The sequence below is a fragment of the Serinus canaria genome, chromosome 3 (genome assembly GCF_022539315.1).
Source record: "Serinus canaria isolate serCan28SL12 chromosome 3, serCan2020, whole genome shotgun sequence".
Taxonomy (NCBI): Eukaryota; Metazoa; Chordata; class Aves; order Passeriformes; family Fringillidae; genus Serinus; species Serinus canaria.
In genome coordinates this window covers 23,784,072-23,808,147 of record NC_066316.1, presented here as the reverse complement: position 1 = coordinate 23,808,147, position 24,076 = coordinate 23,784,072, and the positions used below count along the sequence as shown (strand labels likewise).

At 42.0% G+C, this 24,076-nt stretch overlaps 1 protein-coding gene and 1 long non-coding RNA gene across 2 annotated transcripts in view; one reads left to right on the top strand and one right to left on the bottom strand.

Annotated features, from left to right (window-relative positions):
• The window catches only part of LOC127059373 (uncharacterized), a 453,343-nt gene that overhangs the window by 261,695 nt on the left and 167,572 nt on the right, over nt 1-24,076 (top strand). The gene's annotated exons all lie outside the window — the stretch shown is intronic.
• Nucleotides 1-24,076, bottom strand: part of PKDCC (protein kinase domain containing, cytoplasmic) — a 36,259-nt gene that overhangs the window by 7,290 nt on the left and 4,893 nt on the right. Inside the window, exons 2-5 of the mRNA XM_009091076.4 lie at nt 13,593-13,715; nt 10,294-10,565; nt 6,414-6,493; nt 5,469-5,576 (exon numbers count right to left, since the gene is read on the bottom strand). Of these exons, the coding sequence (XP_009089324.3) occupies nt 5,469-5,576; nt 6,414-6,493; nt 10,294-10,565; nt 13,593-13,715 (583 nt within the window). The remainder of the gene's footprint in view (nt 1-5,468; nt 5,577-6,413; nt 6,494-10,293; nt 10,566-13,592; nt 13,716-24,076) is intronic.

Sequence of the window (24,076 nt, the reverse complement as noted above, 5' to 3'; positions counted from 1 at the left end):
TTCTCTTATCACCTGCCAATACACTGTGGGTCAGTGACAGAGACACAACCACGTTCATCCTTGAGAGAAAAATCGTGTTGCTCCTTTTTCTCCCTCATTTTTTCCTCCAGTCTCAACAGGAACACTGGCAGTCAACTCTGGAATTGCTTTTAATTGCTTTGCTCACAAGTAAGCAGAAAGAGCCTGATCTTGCCAATATCAGCAAAAAGTGGTATTGAGCAGCGTTTTGCTCTACAAACAGTCCCTTCTGATTCCCAGGGAGCTCTTGGAGAGCAGCACTGGATCCAAAATAGACAATAACACAGTGATGTTTTCAGTATGCTTCATTTTACTCTGAACTTTTCCTCATGTTCCAATACCTCACACTTAAACACGCTTCTGACAGCAGGCCCACGAAGCGCCGTGCGCAGGCTGCTAAGAGAGCGGCTTTGGTGCAGACCTGGCCTGTGGGCTCTGCTTCCAGCCAGGCCTCACAATTGCTGGGAAAGCCGGGCTGGCCTGGCAGGCACGGCTCTCCCTCAGAGCAGGGGACAGCCCAGCTCCTGTGCAGAGCATTCCCGTTTCCCGTGTGCAGGCCGGGGCCGGACCTGGCGGGCACGGCTCTGCCTCAGAGCAGGGGACAGCCCTGCTCCTGCGGGAAGCATTCCCGTTTCCCGTGTGCAGGCTGGGCCGGGCCTGGCGGGCACGGCTCTGCCTCAGAGCAGGGGACAGCCCGGCTCCTGTGGGGAGCATTCCCGTTTCCCGTGTGCAGGCCAGGCCGGGCCTGGTGGCTCCTCATGCACTCCCGTTGTGCCGGCAGCAGAGCCATATTTAAATCCGTATGCAGGCCATCGCCCAAACACTAATAAATAACCAGAGGAACGACATGTTCCCTTACATTTTATTCCTGTTAACATGACACAGCTGGAGCATTTTTCCTGCCTTGTGCCCCACATCCCAGGGAGCTGTTCCGTGCCCACAGCCACCTCTGTGGCACACACCAATTTACCAAAGACAACAAGCCCAAAATGTCCTACAGATGCTTAAAACACTGCATGTGGTCCACCCGATCGTAAAAGCAAGGATGCTGATGATGGACAAGCCAGAAGTTGCCTAGGGTCACATGTTGGGGCATTTAAGCCTGAAGACAGAGGCCCACAGGACTTATAAAAGACACTCGGGGAACACTTTAGCGTTCTGGAAGGGAACTGAGGACCTCAGCAGAAAGTATTCCGCTGTGCAGCGCCAAGTTGGACAGGGAGAAGTTTAGCAACAGCAGAACACATTGCTCAGGGAACAGGGTAAATGGCTTGCACGGTGGTGGAGATACAAGTGAGGAACAAGCAATTGGTGTGGTCCCTGCAGAGCTGCACAGACCCACATGATGGCTGCAAAGGAGCCTGCTCCTGTGTTCCTGCGTGCTGGCATTGCCTGCCTCCTGATGTGAGAGCCCCCCCAGCCAGGCAGGGTGCAAAGGAGACTTCCAGCCCTGTGCACCTTTCCCCCTCAGCCCTGAGGGCTCTGGAAAGGGACACCAAATGCACATGTATAAAAATAATTTTAAAAAATATAAAGCTGATAAGATTTATCATAATATATTTCGATAGAGCAGGAATTTGGGCTGCAGTTTCTTCCTGATTTCAATAATTCTTGGGTAGATTTACAGATTCCTAAGCAGGTTGCTATAGTGACCCTGCAGAATATTATTTTCAAAACACTGTTGTACTGTAAATATTTACATACAGCATAATCCTGCCAAATTGTCTTGAGACAAAGGAAAACACAACGTGTCTTTGCTTTATGTCCAGCCTTCCAGCTTTTTTAGCTTTGAGAATGTGCTTTCAGCTAACAACAGCAGCTAATTACAGCTTTCTGTGGGCTTGCACACCCCCAGACCTAATAATGGGTCATTTATTAGCTTTAATGAATAACAAAGCTATCCGATTTATGAGTGTTAGCTGATTTCACGCATTTCTGAGTAAATTCTGAGTTAACTGAAGGGCTGGGGCTTAGCTCAAGGGCTAGATACTCGGTACAAATCACTGTCACTTGATTGAAGTAATAAAAACCTTGATACTGGGGCATGACTTTACTGATGAACATCAGAAGTTTTTTTATAGTCTCCTTAATCTGTATAATTAATGGAATGATTTAATGATTTTTAGATAACATATGTCAGAAGAAATACATGGTTCCTGTTTTAATTCACATTCTTCTGGATTCCAGCAGGAGAGGCCAACAGCCAATGGAATATAAAAGCATTTGTTCCTGGTGTTGTTTTAAATGCTGCAATGTTCCCATATCAACATGAACAGCAGTGTGATTTATGACTGCAGAACGCATACACAGCTATCAAATGTCTCCCACGCCTCTACTCTAGGATACTAAACCAAAGTCCAGAGCATAATATAATTTACAGCACTATAAAATCTTTACAACTGAAGCACAGTGAAAGCTTAATATCCAAGACCTTCTGTAATATGACTATGTCATCTTGTTAAACTTTATTTATGGGAACACTAGGGCTGACAAGAAGTTTTCTTCGTGCCACTTCCCTACTGCTTATCAATATCACCTTTCTCACTTTGTGGTGTTCATAGGAGGAGGTCTTCCTTTCAAAAACATAAGTTCACATAGATAACACACTGTTTCCTCAACATTAATGTTTTAGTTATGGCCTTACATGACATGCCCAAGATCATGATCTTGTCTTTCCTACTATGAATTTACAATGGTCTATCCAAGATAATGTCTAATTCCAAGCATTTAAGACCTAATACAAATTCTGAAGCTCCATTACCTGAACCTTACTCTGTAGTTTTTTCTCAAAACCAAACCAAAACAAAATTGTAATTCTTGGATCTGAATTCTCCTCCTCTTCTTTTAGGATTTCAAAATAGGTCGTGCACCACAAAGGCCTTATTTTGTCACTAAACCTTTAGATGCAAGGAGATTGGCATCACAATTCCTGTCATTTCTACTATTTGTGAGTGCAAAAATCCTGGGAGTGAGTCACCTTGTGAGAGTTCTATCATCTGGAGCAAAATGGATGCAAACTTGTGCCTCCCCCATCTTGGCACCAACTGGGGTATGAATGCAAAGCTGATTAACTCCAATCTGGCCTGAGAACCAAATGATCACCTTTAATTTTATCTTAACTTGGCACTGGGCTGAAAAACACCCTTCTTGAACTTTGTCTATGCTGCACAGCAACACAGAAAACATTTTTAAAAAATCATGCAATCTTAAAAAAATTTTTTTGGTCCAAACAGGGCCAAAGCAGGACCTCAACTTACAGCTTGGGAACATCCTGGTTGTTCCTTTTCATCCCTATCTACCCCTCTACCAAGATCTATACACAATATTCCATCTGTTCAGCCTTGGTTTCAGTGGTGAGGATGCAATCTCAGTTGGGAACATCCCGCCAGTAGAAGAGGCTGATTCCCTGGACACCACTCCCTTCCAAGACACCTGTCATCCTCTCCTGCGACTCCACTGTATCACAGGAGAGTTCCTCATTCCATTATCTCCAAATAAATTTTAATTAATAATTTCTAATTCCATAATCTCTGGATTGAAAATTTTAAAAATTAATTCCAACACAGTATTAGAATCAGATACCAGTCAAATATCAGTTGAGGAAAGGTTATGGTTTGAATTAAAATAATAAAAGTGGGTATATAGGCACATTTTAGCCCTCGTGATATGACTTCTTCATATTTGCCTGGTAAGGAAAGAGAGTCTTAAAATAGAAATAGATTACAACACCATTTCTGTTTGGTTAAAGTGGCCTTAAAACAAACTAGAAATAGGCCTGCACATCTTAAAGGCATGGCAGCTAAATCTGAGAATACATTTACTCTAAGTGTAATTTCTAGTAAGATACCCAAATCCTCAGGCTTATTCCTGGTTGAGAACATTTTCCAATCAAGGAATTCAATATTACACTCAGGGTATTTAATGTACATTATCCAATACATTACACAAAGGACCTACAGATTTTCAACATCTTTGGTCACACTGTGAAGTGCCTAAGTCCATTAGCAGTGTCCTGCAAATAAAACAGGCTCCTTGCAGGGCAGGGCATTACCACCATGAACATGAGGGTAGTGGATTCTGTATTACATTATCAAGGACTCTGCAGAATTAAATGAACACAAAAATGTGTAATTATTACAGTAGCTAAATATACATGGAGCTCTGCTTTGTATCCGTGGAAAACTGCACTGATACACTGACTACTGCTGTCCAAAGCTTCTCTCCCTGTGAGTCTTTATAAACATGACAGATCTCTAAAATTCAAAAACTTCACCTCATCCTGATACAGCAGTGAGACCTGGAATCAACCAGCATCATAGAACAACTTCAGCTCCTGGCACTTCTTCAACAAAGGACATGTTTGTACTATTGATTGTACTGCTGAAAATAATTTTGCTGTGTTGACAGGTATCACTCAGCACAGATGTGATGAAAAGCTGAAAATTAGAAAGTTAAATGAACACCTGCAACAATTTTCCTGCCAATTTTACAACAAAATAAATATTGAATTATTCTGATAAGTGGGTCAAATTCATCCCTGGTATCATGGCCCTTGAGGTTAACAGAGCCACAACCAGAATGAATTTGGCTCCTGTGTCTCTTTCACTGAGCAAATGCTTCACTGAAATTTTCAAACCCCTTGTGCCAACATTCATCTTCATTTAGGACCCATCTTTCCCTCTTTACCAAGCTTTTGCAGCAAAGCCATAATTTTCCTATCAACTTGCAGTCAGTTATGTTGACAGTTTGACGTGAACATTGTACGTACACAAAAATAATTTGCAAAACAGCTTTTACAATTGTTTGGCTTAACAGTCATTTCCAGCACACATAATATTCTTTGACATGTACAATTCCACAGCTATCCTTCTAGGAAGAACACGCACCACTTCGTACCACAGCTTGAATAGCATACAGACATATTATGAAAAAGATACCGTTATTCAGCCTTGTTTTCATCTTGTTCTTTTTTCTATTTTTTCATTCTATTGCTAGCAGAATATGGGGGACACACTTATTTTCCCTTGCAAAGGAAGTAAAAACTTTAGTCTTCCAATCAATAAACATTTATGTTGCAAGAAATTAATTTTAAGTCCCAGGAAGCCCATGGGGGGTTACAGTCTCATGAATGGGTTCTCCCCAACAGATGTTCGGGCAGGCTTTGATACTACAACACCAGTGTGTGGATGTGGTGAAACACATTTTCCATAAATCTGTCATGGAGAACTCTCTTTGGATTTCCTTGAGAGCCTGCTCACACTTATGGATGTCCAGCTACATCATAGAGTGAGAAGAGTTACAGGAGGCTCCCAGGAAGCAAAAAGAAGATAAAATATTATCACAAGCATGATTTCAAGGACCACTGAGCTTTGCTTTCTGCAAATTAGCCCTTGCGAATCCCACAACAATGACAAATCTGAGATTTTAGGTTTCAAGGAAAATGACTTTACCAGCTTTCGGCACCCGGGTTGTGTTCTGCAGGTACTCCCCACTCTTATACAGATTCAAAACTCTCTCCAGCTGAGCAGCTGTCTCATCTATTCCCCACTGAAGTTCTCCTTTAAAAGCAGAGGAAAAGAATGACTTAGATGAGGAGCATCCTGCACAGGACAAAACAAGGTTTTATTTGAATGAAGCCCTAAGCATGGGAGCCCTGTGGTGCCCTGCTCCATGGCAGGGTGGTGACGTGGGCAGGAAATCCCTGAGTTCCTACAAGTTCCTACAAGTCTCACGCCTGACATGGCCCAGGCATTCCAGAGGCTGGCTCATCCAGCTGGTAGCCCCAGGCCTGCAGGCACAAAACACTGAGAAGGACTCCCCACAAGAGATCAACATCAACCAATACAGGGAACTCCAAAGCTTTGCTTGCTCATTAGCTATAGCCCAGCATCATTTATTTTCTCTTCTGATGCACACTGGAGCTAGGCACTGAAAAACCTTCAAATCAGTGTTACAGGCAACTACTCTTGTCTCAAAGCCACTACCTTGGTAATCAGTGAAGATCTATGGAAATGCCATTTGTGCCTCTGGCTTCTGAGGTATAAAACACCACTGATATCATTGACAAGGAGAAAGTATCCTGGGTTTTAGCATTAAAATTTCCCTTTCCAGGGACAGAAGTTTTTCCAGACCCACAAGGAATTGCCTTCTGTTGCAATTCACCCTGAGGTGTCAGGATGAAACAAATATCTCTGTGAAGCCTAGATAAAATCTAAAAATGGGATTTCTCTGATGTATGAGCCCATTCTTTGCCTTCTTGGTATGGGAGCAATTTCATCCTGGATAGAAAAACAATCTAGATCTATTGCAGTGAGCACAAAAGCAGCTCCCCTCCCAACCATAATAGTTCCACTAAAAAAGCCACTACTTGGCATTACCATGTTTATTGTGATTACCTGTTGCATTGACTATCTTATCCAGCAATGGTCTCAGTGAGGATGGAGCACTGTGTGGAAGAAGATAGGTAAAAAAAAACCTGCAATAGAAAAGTAACCAATATTGACTTCTTTTTTTTTTTTTACAACAGTTTACAAACATATGGTAACTCCTGAACATCATAAGGAATAAAATTCCTATTGCTTATATGCCACTGACCTATTCAGGAAATATAATGGTATTCTATACTCAAATAAATACATAGCTGAGACTATTCACACACAGCTGTCTGGCATACCTAGACCACGCTGCTACATACAAGGCTGCCTTGTACCTACGTGTAAATGTTCCATTAATACAGCAATTTGATGTGAAGCCCCATGGATTGTGACTGTTTGCAAAGCTGACTGTACTTCAACAAACTAAAAGGATGCCATCAACCCCGTAAATCTTGGGCTTGCTTTTTTTTCCAATCCTTGAAAGTACACAAATTAGATTTCTGTTCATTTCTAATAAATGAAATTACTATTTTCTTTACTACAGTTTTCTTAGACTTTCAAATTAAGTGCCAGGAGAAAGCAATCTTCTATTGTTTTAATGCTGCTGGAATACAAAATGTCCTCTCTGTTCCTATCATTTATCTATAATCAAGGTACATTCATGTAGGTATTCACTGATGGAGGTAGAATCACAGAATGGGAAAGGTTGGAAAGCACCACTGGAGATCAGCTAGTCAAGCCTCCCTGCTCAATCAGGGCTCCCTGGAACAAGTGACTTAGGATTGTGTCCTCATGGCTTTTAAATATCTACAGAGAAGGAGATTCCACAACTCCATTTTAATGTTTTTTACTATAAATGAAAGAACAATGTGCCATTACCATCCCTTGAAGTACATTTAATTTTCATATTCCTCCTTCAGAGTTCTACTACTCTGCCAATACTACTGCCTATTGCAACTAACTCAGTGTCACAGAAACCTAAGATGGAGATGGACAGGTCAGGATCTGGCAATACAAACAGAACTACTGGACACAGATATTAGCTAATGAAAAGAACAGGAACACAACTGGGAAATTGCCCTGCTTCACATCTAACTTGCGAAGCAAAGTAAACAGTTTTTCATATACAGAAACCAGATTGTCAAATGGAAATCCCCAGGGACTCATGCTCAGGAGGGAGACCAACAGATGCTTTACATAAACACAAATTAGAAAATTCAGTTATTGATACCAAAAATGGATTACAGAGGCAGGTATTGTTGAGCTGACACTATTTATACAATGAATATTGCTCTGAGACTGTAACTCCCTTTTCCATCCCAAACAAAAATAATCTTTATGGTTTTGCCAAGTGGGATAATCCACTGGTAGGTTTTCCCGATCAGGAGTATAAAACAGCCAATGTAAATACATACAGAAATCTGAAGAGCAGCACAACATTTGTAACAAATAATTTTTCTGGTAAACTTGAGCTCATTGTTTTTGCTTAGAGATTATCCCTAAAGCAGAGTTCAACTGATTGTGAATAGTTCTTTGCTAAAACCCAGTAGCTGTCACTAAGTTTGCTCAATGCTGGCTGGAAGCAAGTCACGGAGGTTATTGTTTTTCCGTAGCTACAGGGCCACAGAAACATGCGACTGTTCTACTGCAAACACCCACATGTGAGATCCTGACATGTACAGACACTGCAGTCTGCACAACTTAATTGCAAGAACATTTGCTATTCATTGATTCCAGGGCCAGTGGTATCCCCTGTGATCTGCATAACACAGACTGTCAGATCCTTTTACATTCGTTCCTACAAATTGTTTCTTTTTGAGAACTATCTGATACTAATTTAAGAATTCTCAGTGATGGAGAATTCATCTCAACCACTGGTTAATTGTTCAAAATATTAATTTTGTTTACTTTCAAAACTGACCAGCGCTTAGAAAACTGTTCCTCCAAACACTTGGAGGAAAACACAGTGAGACACATTTGTGACAGGAAGTAACCATCTGAAAGTCAAAACAGGCCAGTTCTTGTAGAGGTTTCTCCTAAATGTTTTCTCTCCTTTAATTATTTACCTCATAAAGAAACCAGTAAGAGAGGCTTAAATATGCTCTCAAGGTTAGGGTGTGCTCTGTTTTAAAATTACAAGGGGTTTATGCATTGTTTGACATATTGCTGCTTTTGACTTCTATCTAACAGCTTCAGAGAGCAACCTCTGAGCCTACAGCAACAGAGTGCACCTATGAAAATAACAAATTTAGCAGCCTATCCCTAATGAGGTGAGGATTTCACCTTCTGAGACAAGTGCATAGGGCTTGACGTAACTCCTTAGCATGGGTGGTCACAGCCTCCCACACCATGAATCCACCGTTCAACAAAACCCCATGTCTCTACGGAATTAAGGCAAAGCAGGGGCTGAGAACACTGGGGCACTGTGGATGAAATACACACTCGAGAGCAGTTCAAAGGCAATACTAAAAACTGTATTAGAAAAAGACCACTTCCTTCAGAGTGTGACCAGCAACCTGCCACAAGCCCACCACACCACAGACATGTCCCCACTTACAACTGAGATGGATGGGCGCCTATTAAAGGCTTCTTATCCAGAAACAGTAAAACAGTCTTAACCAAAAGCTAGCAAGCTAAGCAAGATCTTTAAGCCAAGCAAATGGAAATGGAAAATCTTGCAGGACACACTAAATACTGTGCTGTACAACTGCAGATGGCTGTCATGTGGTGCAGCCCATTTCAGTGTGGTCAGCTAATGCGACACACATGCTGGTGAGTGCCCTGCGACCAAAGCAGAAGGCTCTCTTTGGAGCAGCCTCTCCTCGCTGTGGTCTGGAAGGCAGTGAATGGCATGGCACTTGAAAGGGAAGCCTAAGAAATGAGCACACCATTATGGCACCGCTCTGAGATCTCCATCCTCCCATCTGGATCAGCCAGCGCAGCCTCCTGTCCCAGCAGCACCCGTCAGACGGAGCAGCAATGGCAGGATGAGCGCAGCACTGAGCATCCACTACTGGCTCCCTGGAAAGCAGTGACATGGCTCCCCCAGCATCCTACACAACCTTCTGGGGGTGTGATGGTTGATGGGGGAGAGCCAAGACCACAAACACAAAGCCATGGCCCCGAAGGACCCAGCTGTAAATCTGGACACAGCTTTAGAATCAAATTTGGAAGATCTGCAATAGCTGAACACTTCCTTCAGCGTGGCCAACTGGTCCAGCATGGCCCATTGCCCACATGTCCCCCACTGTAGGCACAGCACTGGGAGTCAGTCCCACAGCACCTGCTCACACAGACCCTGGGCTGGGAGAGAAGGGTGAAAAGATCACCCTTGCTTTAAGAGGTTTGGGCTAAGACCCCAGAATGTCAGCAGCTGAGGGTGGTCACAGCAGCTCCAGGGATGCACTGGGGCTGTTATCACCCTACCACTGAAGGCTCCAGCAAGGCAAGGAGCATTGAGCCAGAGGGCAGGATATGAACTGAGCTCTATGTCTCCCTCTGAAGTCAGCCCTTTGCTCAGCTGGTGGTGCAAAACATGTGATGACCCCTCTTAACTCACATCAAAGAGCTGCTGGAATTGTCACACCACAGAACTTGTGGGCCCCAAGCTCCAGAAGTGCTTATGCTACACTCCTATGAAAATCTCTGCTTGAGTGAAGAATTCAGTGGGCCTCAACCAGCACAGAATTAGACTGAGTGGTGACTCACACTCAGAGTATGCAAAATATTTCAAACGTTATAAATGCCATGTATTTTCACAAATGAAACTATTATTCATGGCTTCACTTACTCCTGGGCATTGGTTCTGAGACAGAATGTGCTCATTGATGTGAATAACTATAAAGGATCTTGGAGCTCTAGGCCCACCCTTAACTCTACATGGCTTTATCTGACCACAGACCTGTAGGCATTATAGAGATTCCTCTTTTCATTCATGCTCTGACACCGTCCGTCAACTGAGCAGGGCAGGGTGAAGTTTCTTGCAGGGAATTCCATGAAGCAATCACTGTTACTGGTGCAAGAGCTCTCCTCAACACTGGCATCATCCAGATCTGTCACCTTCAGCTCCCCATCCACGATCACAAACTGCCGAGGGCGAAAATCCAGTAATGTCACCGAGCCAAGAGGAGAGTGAGCCAAGTAATGCAGAAGCCGAACTAAGCTGAGACAGATCTGAAACACAAAAACATGGGTACCTCGCATTGTTTCCTCAGTGCTAAGTATACAGCAAAACCACTTTAGCTGAAGATATGCTCATAAATTTATGACTTAATATAAGCATTATAACTTACCCTCAAAACTAAATGTTGCAACCAAGGTATTTTTCACAGGATTAGCATAGCTGATGGTAAAACCCTGAGAGACTTGAAACAAAAATAAGCTTCTTTACAAGTGCTTTCCCACACTATTCTTGAAGCAGGGTTCATTGTTGCTATTCTTACTTTTAACAGAAATAAAGGCATTAACTTTTAATAACACTTTATGCACAGGCGTTGACCACACAATCTGATCCTGCTCTTTTACAAACTCCAGTTCTGGAAATTTTGGCTGGATTGCCCTGCACCCATGCCTGGAGCTCCAACTGCAGACAGTGTCTGTATTGCCTCTGTACTGATCCTGCCTCTTGACTGTTTTTATAACTTTTTTCCACTGTTTCCTCTGATTTTTTCCTTTTACCAGGGGAGGAGGAAGCAAATTCCCAGGAAGAGGAGCTCCACAGGTCCAGTGTAACCCTGCACCATGCCTCAGGGTAAGTGTATATTTCTGTCTGCCTTGATGGGTCTGCCATGGTGGACCCTCATGCACCACTTTGAAGCTGAGGTGGGAGCTCTGTGCTGATGTTTCACTTTTCCATTACAGATTAGAAACCTGAGTAACTCTTACTAGGCAGCAGCCCTGATGAACATTGAATTCAGCCCCCTTCCCAAACTCCTGTTTTTAATTCATGCATTCCTTTAGAGTCTACTATTTAACCTATTAATCCAAAGGTAGCAGTAACATGAACACAGTTAAATACTGGAATTTTTATTTTATGTATTAAATAAATAACAGGTCATATTCAGTTTAGCAGGCTTTTTACTTTTTATATATAATCTTTGTTTCCTATTAAAATACAATGTTAAGGGCATGTGCATTGAAGTACCCAACCCCAAATTCAGTCTAGGGGCTTAAACAATACACTCAAGGGTGCTCCTCAACACATCCTTGATAAGAAAGCTGAGCATAGCTGAAGTTATCCCTCATATCCTTCACTTGTGGGACATTAGAACCATCTCATTCTTCTACCTAATCCTTCTCCTGACCAGACAAGAACATTTTTCTCTTACTTGCAGGATACCATAGTTCATATGGAGGTGCTTGTAGGTGCATAAAAGTGTGGTTATGGGATGCTAAACTTGACCACCCTTACCTCCCCTTGGAAGGACACAGAACTCATGTCTGTGTTATCCTGCAATACACTGTAGAGAAAAAGCCCATCCAGCCCAAGCTAACCTATAATATAGGCATCTTCAAATGCCAAAAAACCAAGAATTTAGCTTGGGCAAACCCAGAGGTTGTCATCCAAAATTATTGCCTTTTCTCAAATGCCAAAAAGCCCCCTGCTCCTACACCAGCAGCCTCTGTGCCCAACCCCAACAGGCTCTGCCGTGCAGACCTGCTGCAGGCTGGGACTGCAAATGCCCCCTTACACCAAGCTTTAAGCACACAGGTGAAGGCTTTGCTCTGTGTCACACACCTATGGATTACTCAGCTTACTGCTCAGTCCATCCACACAAGGAAATTATCAATTGTAGGAATGACCTCATGGATTTATGCGGTCATTTTCAGGACTGGACCACAAACAAGTCTCACATATCAAGAAGACAATTTTATTTCCTTCCTTTCTGTATTAGTTGCATCCTAGACAAAGGAATGAGCATGACATTATTTAGGACCTCATTACAGTGGTCACAGGAATGTTTCACCTGTAATTCTACCTCTGTGAAGGTTTTCATCTAATTCTCCTTTATCTTCCTTTGAAACTGCTCACTCAGAAATATCCACACTGGAAAGAAACCTCTCTTTTTATTACCCTTAATCTCTTGGTCATTTATTTTGTACATAATTGCTATCACAGTCCATTGTTTGCATTCCCTGGATGAGATGAGCTCAAGGCAGGTGTTTTGGGAGCCCTACTGAGTACCTCTGCTGCTTATCAAGACCACGATTCTTTCAGAAAAAGGGAGCTGCAGCTTAGTGCAATCAACACAACTTGCTCCAGCTGTATGAGTAAAATAAACTCTGCCAGGGAACATTCCTGGGCACAGAAACTTAATCCCACATGCACACTGGCTAGCATGGTCTCTGGCCAGGTGTGACCTGCACCGAGGCTGTTCTCCTGCACTGTCCCCAGGCAGGACCCAAAAGGCAGTGTGGCCTGGGGACCATTTCCAGAAGGTTCCAATCCTGCTCACAGCCTTCAGAGAGGGCAGGGATGCAACAGCACAGCCGTGGGCTGCACCTTGCTCTTCCCACCCGGAGCTCACTCAGGCGCACTTTTCATTTTCTGGCACAGATGTAGCCAAGCAATCCAAAGTGTGTCAGATGGAGACTCTGCTGCCTTTCAACGTCCTAGGGAGTGAACCTCAGACAACACCACATCCCCACACACACCAAGCCAGACAGCTGTCTTGATCAAAGCATTGCTGCAGTCTGGCTTCATTTTGGACAAATTAAGTGTGACCTTCGTGCTCCTGGTAAATTGCCAGTGCGGTGGACAAACTGGGTTTGAGATTTGTGTATGCTTATTTCACTCTTTCCCCAGGAAAAAAATGAACAGAGCAGGAAGCAGTAGAAAACAATTACAAAACAAACCTGTGATAAGGATCAGGAGAGAAATGTAACATCCTTCTATTGTTTAAATCCCGGTCACAGAGCACAGTGCCAAAACTCCTGGGCCTCAAGCTTTAACAAGTAAGAAATGTTTTGAGATATCATGTAAAAACCATAAAACTGGTTACAATTAGATAGCACTGACAGACAAAATAACACAGCGTCCTAAACACTGCAGAAGGGGAGTGCTGAATACTGCTTCTAAACCAAGATGCAAAACAAATATTTAATAAATGTGAATTGTGCTGAAGAGTACACAACCCCTGCTTCACAATATTATTTATTTCTCACTCTCCTAGAGATCCTTATGTAACAGCTGTTACTCACCCGAAATCTGTCTTCCCAGGAAGTCTGTAAAAGCTGAATCATCTCCAAAGGCGAGCCCAGTTCAGTGATGGTGGTCAGTGTGTCTGGGATGTCATTGCTGTCTTGGTAGCAATAGCCATAGAGCTGGAAACAACACAAACAACCAACATCAGTGCAGTGCACCTTGGCAGCTGGATTCCCAGGGAAGGCTGTGAGCAGTGCTTCTGGCAGGATTTGTCACCCTGCAGGGAATACAGGCTGAAGGACTAGATCCAGTGGGCAACATCCAACCCACCCTGGACCAGCTTATGAACTGCAACCTGTGGGAAGGTCTCAGCACCAGAGGTGTTCATGGAGGATTGCCCCCTGAGGGAGGGACCCCACGCTGGAGCAGGGGAAGACTCTCAGGAGTCCTCTCCTGAGGAGCAAAGAGCCACAGAAACAGACTAAGGTTAACTGCCCTCATTCCCACTCCCATGCACTGCTCAGGAAAGGAGGCAGGGAAATCAGGAGGGAAGCAGAGCCCAGGAAGAAGGGAGGAGTGGGTAGAACATGTTTTTGAGATTTGGTTTTATCTTTTATTACCCTACTACAACTTGATAAGCTAAATTAATTTTTCCCCAAGTCAAGTATTTCACCCATGACATTAATTGCTAAATGATTTCTCCCTCTCCTTAACTCAATCAACAAGCCTTTTAAAACATATTCTCTCCCCTCTCCAGCTGAGGAGGGGAGTGAGAGAATGGCTTGCATCCAGATAGGGTCAACCCATGACAAATATATGACAAAAAATAACAATAATAATGATTTAACATGTCTCTGAATGCAGAAAAACAAAACTATCTGAGGAAAGGTAATTTAACCTACACAACACCTGACTAAATAATACTGATTTTATGCTTAAAAATTACTGTAAAATAGTTGAATTTACATTTTACTGTTTATGCCTTGAGTGGCAATGTGTATTTCAATGACACAGCACCTTGAAAAGAATTTGAAAAGCCAACATTTATCTTTTCCCAGCCAGAAATTTCCTCTTACTATACCTGATGAATTTCTGTGTACAGTATCATTAAAGCAGGACAAATACTCCAAAATACTATCTGCCAGTAGCTTCTACAATTTAAGAGCATTTAAATGGCAATTTCAGCCATACTCTAGCTTCTTCTTTTATTTGCTTTCCAAGGATTTTTGAATGACTTCCACTTGCACAAATAATTGCACTAGAAGAATATTTAAAGACTGTGGAGGAGAGACTGTCTTGCTTTATATGGAGTGGGACAGGCTGGGGGACAGGCTTTTATGAACTGCCTGCCAAGCCCTGGCAGAGAAGATATTAAATGAGCCAGATAAGGATCTGATCACAACTTTCCAGCCAGAACAGCATGCACATGAAATAAAATTAAATGTAATCTCTGCCCCCAGTCAAATAAAACATACAGCAAAAGGGTTGATGTGAAAATGCAGCATTAAAAAAAATGCCCTGCTGCTACTCCTCTCCTGCCTCGCCTTGAGAAATTCGATTTTTCAAACCTCTTTTAGTTTTAAAAAGCTCAGGGAAGATGACAGGGGGTTCCTCAGTGCTGAGGGCACTGCAGAGAAAGAAGCCAGGCTCAGGCAGCCAGGACAGGGACTGATCCCAAATCAAGAGGAAAGCAGAGTGCCATGGCCAGAGGGAGCTGAGGCTGCACACAGCCTCTGCGAGCAGATTCCAGCATCCAGCACATTCTTAGAGCTTGTGACCTCCCCAGGCAGAAAAGCAAAGACCAGGCTAAAGTCAGCAAATATGGGATTTGTTATGAGCCATGCTGCTAGTTTTGACTGTAGCTGTCTACATTTAAAGGAAAAAAGGGTGCCAAAAAATGTAAAAGAAGTAAACAATTTTTCTTTTTGGTGTACAAAGGGCACTGTATTCCAAAACAGCTGCTTAAACACGGACATTAACCTAAACAAAAAAAAAAAAAAAAAAAAAAAAAAAAAAAAAAAAAAAAACCAAAAAAATAAAAGATTTTATTTTCAAACAAGCCAAAAAGAGGATTTGTGATAGATGCCAACATGAACATTTGAAGTAGGAAAACGGACATTGTCTTTCCTGCCACAACCATGACAAAGATACTAACAGCAATAATTTCTCCATCTAGAGCCATTCAGACCACACTTGGGCTTGTTCCTTATCATCTGTGACACCACTTTTGTGCAGCTTATTGCCAGGAGTTAAATCTTAAGGGATCACATCAGCACAACTGTTTAAGCAAACCAAAAGTTGATTTAAATGAAAATATTTACTACAATATATATTATTTTCTCAGGGAAGATTGGATTCTGCAGTCCTTACCAGCTTCTTTCCACCCTTCCTGTGTGTGGGCACACTAAGGAGATGGGCTAAAGCTTGACAGATTTGAAAACCCTCACTTCTGAGTGTCAAAATCTAGCATCTGTTTCTGCATCATCTGCAGAATTCAGTTCTTGTCTTTAGCACAGTAATACGATCCACTGGGAAAAAAGCCATAAGGGAAATTAGTAAACAATCCAGATTGGGAAATGACAGTATTGCAGCAACTGTTGGTTCACAGTAACACTGAATACAAAAAAGGCATCGGTCTCCATCAGATATTGTCAATATTTGTGAAAACAACTCTGGGAATAGAAACACAGAAGACAAACAATTATTATCCATTCCTTTTGATTATGCAAGCATAATACATATATAAATATAAACATAAATAAATACAAATGTAAATAAAAATAAATATAAATATATAAAAATAAAATAAAAATATAAAAATAAAAATATAAATATAAATAAATATAAATAAATATAAATATAAATACATATAAATATATATATATATTTACATCAAAAAATATTGAAAAATGAGTCTCACTATCTCTTTATGTGCATATGATCACAGGAGTAGAAATTCATTACAGTGCCTATTGTTGTCTATTGTATCTCAATCCATGAATATCAATAGTAATAACAACAAGTTAGATTTGCTCTCAGCTGGAATTTTGCCTACAATTTTTTCATTTTAGTGTCTAGTTTGTACCTTGGCAAAAGTCTTCACTGCCCAAGTATCTGACTATATCTATAAACTAACCTGAGCTCTTTATTGATTTTACTTAAGTGAAACCTCTCCAGATACAGTGTTACTACATAATTATATAGAGTTATAAAAGCACAGAAGTCTGAGATATAAAGGATTTATTGGGCAGCATTTATACTTCTCTAAATGAACTCCTGAATCTAAATGCAAAAAATGCACATGTAATTACATGGCCATATTTGTATGTGCAATTACCATGATTACAAACTGGGCAAGTCCCAACAGCCAGTTAAGCATCTGAAATGGTTACATTCATCCCCTCCTGATGAACCACCACCCAGCACACAGATGGTACAAAGTACAGAATATATATAGATGCAAAATATTCCCAGGCTGAAATACTGAGGCCTTCCATTTAAAAAGCTGACTTACACAACACAAGAAATAAGTACAAGGGTACTACCCAAAACATTTTTTTTAACTTCCTTTTGTTTTTGTCCAATCCATTTTAAGGTCAGAAATGAGACAGAATGGTTTGTATTCCCAGACAGTGAAGTAAGAAGCAGATAGCTGGTGCATACAATAACAAGAAAAATAACCACACGGGGAAACTGAATATAGCTGGAAGCAAAAGATGAGCCAAAATATCTCCTCTATCTGAAATTCTATTAGGTTGGACATCATTCTCAGCGTCACAAAGCTACACTTCAGACATATTGAAGAGTGATGGTTTTCATACGCTTTTTCAGTATGGTTCCAATTAAATGAATGGAAAGAAATACAATCCCACATCTTTTTGCTATCTCGAGTCACTGCATTTAAATGCCACCCCAATATATTTTTGTGTAGAATCTAATAGCAAACAGTCATGACACTGGGATGCCTTTCTGTCTGTTTAGAAAAATGTATGCCAGATATGAAATGTTGACCTGTTCTCACATCATGTGCTGTAATTCATTTCTTTCGAGTAGCCCCGTTCACCAAATTATTCCCTCGCCGTTTGGATTTTCTTGTTCGTAAAGGCTCAGTCCTGCATTAGTCTTTCTGCACCCAAAATCCCCACTGACTCCCAGCAGTTTTTAGGTACACTGGGCATACAGGGTCAGCCCTGTGAAAGTTATACTGCTTTGCAGGAGCCCGTGTCCCTACAGCCGGCCAGTTCACCTCCCTTTACAATTCCCTTTTACTACAAATTATGGGGACAGAGGTGCCTTTTTCAGAGGAGCTGGGGCAGAAGGGAAGGGCAAAAGCAGAGGTCAGCCTCTACACAAAAGCCAACAAGCTTACTGAATAAAAAGACAAAAAGAAGAAGCTTATTAAGCTGTCATCAGCAGGGTAAATCTGTGCGAACGATGAGCCCTCCTGCATTGGTGTAGACACCCCAGCTGGACTTTCCAAAAAATAAATGTCAAACTAGAACCATTGCCAAAGTGTTATATCTCCTTTGTGGAGGTTACTCAGTCACAAACAGTAAGATCCACCTTTTCCAAACAGGTCTCCAGCCACTTTCCCCAGCTGGGGCTCTGCTTGCTCAGCTCAGCTCTGCTGCCCGGGTTGGGGCAGCACTGCTGGAGGGCAAAATGTCCCTGCACACATCATAACATTTCTTTAAAAATTACAACACATTGTGAATATTCTTCTCTCTCTACAACCACAAAAACTGGCAATTCCCCCCTTTTTTCTTTAATGAACATGAGATTTCTGTGAGTCCCAGAATGTGAACTTCAAGCACACTGCTACCAGCTGTAATATAAGTGACAGGCTCAACTGCATTGCACCAGAAGTAAATTTCAGAAACCTAACTCTCTTCTCTTTCAATCTGGACTGCTATTCTCTTTTAATTTTGACTACAGTAGGACCCAACTTCTGCCCACAATAGAAAAGTGCCATGAAATACAATCTCACATGTACGAAGAGTGACAGTAGTCAACACTTGACACAGCCTTTCTTTTCAGAAATACATGGGAACAGAGTTGCTTAATCAAAACTGGTTGTGTCGAGATTGTATTTTGTAGTGTTTTGGTGCCCATGGGAAATAAAAAGCTCCTACTGGCCTTTCTTTGAGCTATTTGCTTAAGCTACTATGGTTCAAAACCAGAACACTGTATTTTAGAAGCTCTTGCTACTTTATTGCTAAGTTAATGTAATATTTTTAGGCAACCAGTCCTTGGATTCACCTTTCATCCTTGAAGCACTCAGACAGTACGTGCCTGAAAGAGCAGAAATCCACAGCACAGCCTGATACAGCTACAATTTACCAATACATGATTTGAGACATTTCTGTCACTTCAAGGTTTATTAATAACTTGTGTTTTTAAAATTTCCCCTCCTTGTTGATGGTACATACATCTATAAATATACACACACATACACACAAGCACATATATACACATATCTTTTGCATATATGACATATATGTATATGCCTGTTCTGGTATCTAACATATATACACAGTATTTGCATGTGTATTTTAAAATATTTTTTTAAAATACATACTAAATATTTTTATATATTGCCAATCAGCCCAAAAGCACATGCAAACCTGTAACATGCAGGGAACCTGGAAAATGCAAGGAACTCAATGCCTAAATTTACTAAAGATCAATCCAATGCTCATTTTCCTGCTATAGATTATATCAAGATGGTGCATGAGAAGTAAATTGATTTCTCCCGCAGAAATCCAGCAATCAAGCCCTGCAAAGTGCTGAGTTTCACTGGAAAAAGACTCACACAGAACATTCCCAGCACCATGCAGACCCATTTGAGAGTGGGACCCAAACTGTGTGCTGACAACTGTGAGGCAGGATTTTGTCTGCTGGATTTTCAAACCGAGAGAAAGCAGTGGGTAATTCAAATATCTAAACTCACAGTTCTGCCTAGGCTTTATTTATAAATGTATTATTATGATTAGCACTAAACTCCAGGAGAAATAAAAGGTACAAGAATCTCATTCCTGGCACTATTACTAAACATGTTACAAAACATTTTCATTAATAGAAAAATTGGAATGATGTAGTCAGAAACAGAACACTATGTGTATTACCCATATCTGTTGCTATATCCATAAAGGTCCACAGATATCTCCATATATTTTAGAGGTATATGTGTGTATACATATCCATACATACCTGCTGCTCTGACGCATATTATGTTAGTTATAATCTTATGATTTAGTAATTTTATCTCCCTTTTACTCTCCCTGCTTTCCTTATACTCTGAAGTGGAAAATTCTTCTACTAAAAACATTTACAGCACTTTGAATTTGCATTGCACTGCACAAGCTCAAGGCCCAACCCTGCAAATATTTAGTCACTCAAGCAGCCTACTCTTGTAAAGCCTTCCAGGGAAGACAAATGGATCACTCATACAGCCATGATTTCAATGGAAACAGGCTGATATCACTGGAGGCATAGTTCATTATCTTGTAAATAGCCAGATCAGAAGCTCCCCTGACCTCCATTCACAGCCAGGCACTCAGTTTCACTGCACCACAACTTTAACCCTTTGTCATGACATGATTTTGCATTACAAAACTGTCAAATAACCTCTGTGTTCAGAAATGCTTGTTGTAGATTCCTGTATAATTCTTCTTTCTTAGGTATGAGTCACATAATTATGAAATTCATCACGGCAAGCTTTAAAATAAGCTTGGAATCTATCTGCAGCTTCATAGCCCAAGAAAAAGGAAAGCCTATCCAAACTAACTTGTTCCAAATTTGGCCTAAAACAATATAAAACACCCATGTCCGGTGTCTGTTACCCAAACTGAGCAGTTCAGCTGAGTGTGGTGAAAAATAACAAGTCCTTTAAAATTATTCAAGAGTCAATATTAATATTAGCAGAGTGCCTGTGAGAACTAGTTCTTGTCAAGTTTTTCACGGCCATCACTCAAATGAAAATTGGCAACAGAAGTTTGATGTCATGGGGCATCTACCTGAACCATCAGATGACTGTGTTGACACAAAATCCCATAAAAAACATCTTTTTAAAAGCCCAGCTTGCATATTTGACACAGACAGCTCATAAACCAGGCCTGCAACACTTCCAAGCACAGCCTAAACTGATGCCTGAATCCACCAACACTGTGTCCATGCAGAGAGCAGAAGGACAGAGGAGCAGGGCTATGCCAGCCCTGGTGTCCCCTTCCAGACGCCCTCTCCTCCTCCCTGGCCAACCACCACATCCCCACCTACCCTTCCCAAACACAGCTGCAACTAGAAGACAGAGCATGTGCAAAAGGGCCACAATGATCTAATTCAGGGATAGGATTGGTTGGGATATTTCAGCTGGTCAGCTGGAAGGGACAGGAAATCATGTAGTCCAACTTCCTGAGCATTTCAGGACTGACTAAAAGTTAAAGGATGTTATTGAGTGCATTGTTCAAATGCTTCCTATTACACCCATAGGCTTGGGGCATTGACCACCTCTTGAGGAAGCCTGTTCCAGTGTTTGACCACCCTCCTTAGTGTCAGGTCTCAACCCTCCCCAGCACAGCTTTGAACAATTCCCACGTGACTTATCACTGGATGCCAGGGAGAAGAGATTTACCTAGCTATCCCACACTGGGGGGCAGGGGGAATGAAAGGATAAGTTATAAAAACCATGTGCTTCCCTCTCCAATTCTGTCCTGGTCATAACTAATTCCAGGCCAGGATATTGACGGCCCAGAATGACCTCGTTCATTCATTGTTGCTCCCATGAAAAATGGCAAGCAGCAAGGGAGAACTTGATCATACCCACAGCATCCTGTGGTGACCACTGATCTCTCCAAGCCACTGAGCAGAAGAAGCAGTGCTGGGCTCTCCTCAAAGAAACTGGATGAGGTTGCAAGTCATCAACTCCCATAAAGGAGGCAGAAATTCAAACCAGTCTTCTGGAGTGATTTACGTGGCACATAAAACTGAGAAACAACCATAGAAATCATTCAGCAAATGATTGGGATTAGTTTTATGAATGCTACTTTTAAAAGGAGGGACAATGTAGCCCTTCTAACTTACGTGATGACATGTGCCTTATGGAAAGTCATTCCTGCCAGCAGCTTTGCAAGTTCAACACCCTCTGCCATCCCAAGGAATTCAATGGGAAAAAAAATACTATTTGGTGACTTCAGCATCAAGATGTGCAGCTTGCCTTCCAGGGACAGGAACAGTTAAGAGTGGGTTTGCAATTGTATCAGCTCTATGCTTCCAGCAGCTCTGGAGTTCTTGTTAACAGATCCTTTCTTCACTCTTAAAAGTGCAGGATAACATCTGGGCCTTTTGGGAAGCAGTCTCACAATAAAGAAGCACTTTGTGTAATTCTTCTTTCCTCGCCAAACCGCATCTGTCTGCTCTCCCTGCCCTTCTCCACTCCAGCCCGAGCTCCTTGGGGCTGTGGGGACATCTGTTAGCAGAAGCAGATGTCTCTGCCGAGCCATCAGTAGGTGGCACTGCCTGCTTTTTTTGTCTCACCACAGGAATGCCCATCCCCAACACCTTCTGTCGACCACCACTAACCATCTCAAAGGGTGCCCAAGAAAGCTAAGTACCTCATCTCCTTCAAGGTGCACCTACAATAATGTCAAGCAATGGATTGACCGGGGTAAAGGAGCCGCTCCATCACAGCTCCCCAGGCAGTGTTGATGGCAGCAATTTCAAGAGGAAGGAGGTGGCCAGCAAGAGGTGCCAACCTCCCCTGCCACTGTCAAGATGTGACAGGCTCATCTGTCTGGGAGCTGAGGTTCCTGTGATCCCAACACCAGTTAAACAGCCACAATCAGCCTGGTCTTGCATCAATGATGGCCTCACTCATCTTTAACAAACCTGTCCCCAGAGCAGCTCAACTGAGGTAATTTAGAAAAACACTCCCCTTCTAACATGACTTTCCTGCATGCAGCAGTCCTGTATCTGGGTGCATAGTCAGAGCCCATCCAGCTCCAGCCTCAAAGGTTAAATCTCATGAGGCACTTGGTTTTGAAAGACCTGATCCCCAAGAACTAGGAACCTCTGCTGGCCCATCCAAAAATTAGGAATGACAAATTCTTCATGTAGATTCCCACCAGCTGCAATCAGAAAGTGCAGCACTTTCCTCAGGTCAGGAGTTCCCAGAGTCCTGATGGCCAAACTCCAGCCAGACTCGGGTAAGACTTGCTTCTGGGAATCCTGCACCACTGCCACCACAAAAGCCATTCAATGCCCACCTGCTGGCAACAGGGAAGAGGTCCCTGAGTAGCTGCTTCGACAACAGCACAATCTCCCCTTCCCCCCCTGCCTTCTGTGAAAACAACTGTAGATTCCTGCAAGAGGGAAGGTGAAGGATCAGACCTTCAAGACTCCATACAATCCCTGTGCAAATAAGTTTGCACTGGAAATTAATTGTATATTGACTCTCTTCACACTTGGAAAGATTGTCTACTTCCACCTGGAATAAGCAAACCATATACAAAGCTTTATTATTTTAATTATCTCATTGAAATTAAAACTGCCCTATCCCCGTTGGCTATGCATATGTATAGGGAAACCATCAGGGTAAAAAAATATCTTAATTATCACATGTAAAGAAAAGAAAATCCTGTTTAAAAATGGGTATTTAAAAATATTGTAATCGGCTAGCACATCTTAAGTCTACTTGTCAGCAGTAAGTAGATGTATTATTTGCAATCTATTTTAATCAACTAATTTTGCAAGAGACAAATATTCTCCCTGTAAATCACAACCATCTTTAAAAAATCGGTTACAAATACAATAGAGCTAACTGACCCAATTCATATAGAAACTGCTTGATATTTGGATGGTGACTTTTCTAGGGCAGATGCCATCTCAGTATTTCAACTTCACACTAAAGCTAAATTAGCCACATGAACTGGCCTCATCTGGGCAGCCAGCAACCACTGGTGCTGTCAGTAGCTAAGTGTCTTCCACCAGCATCAGACAAAGCCAACCCTTATCCCTGAGCTTTCGTGTGTGGTTTTAAAGAGAGTGGTAGCTTCTTCTTAAATGAATCACTGTGAACTCACACTGAAAGTGCTGATAAATAGTCGTCACAGAAATAAACTTGCACTTTTCCAAACGTCTGCAGTTTCAGACCTTCCCTCCCTTCTCTTCAGCAATGCAAAGATGAAGAAAGAATAGCACCACCCTTAATTCTAATAGTCTAGGGCTATAATTACATTATTACAGTAAATCAAACATTGCCTTTGTGTCACTACAATTGTGCTCGTTGTTTGAAATTAACTGCAAATGGTTTGATTTTCTTTTCCTCCTCAAATATGGGCAGGGAGGAATTAAAGCACTCTAAATCATCACCCCCACCAAAATGCTCTGAAAGCCAGGATTCAGACAGCAGCATTTGAACTCTGCAAGAAAAGAAATCGCAGCACGGAGTGAAAGGAAGAGATCGGGCAGTGCATTCGACAGAGCGACTGCAAAGCAATTAGCGAGCCGCCAAATCCTCTGTTACAACAAATCAGTGACCCAGTTC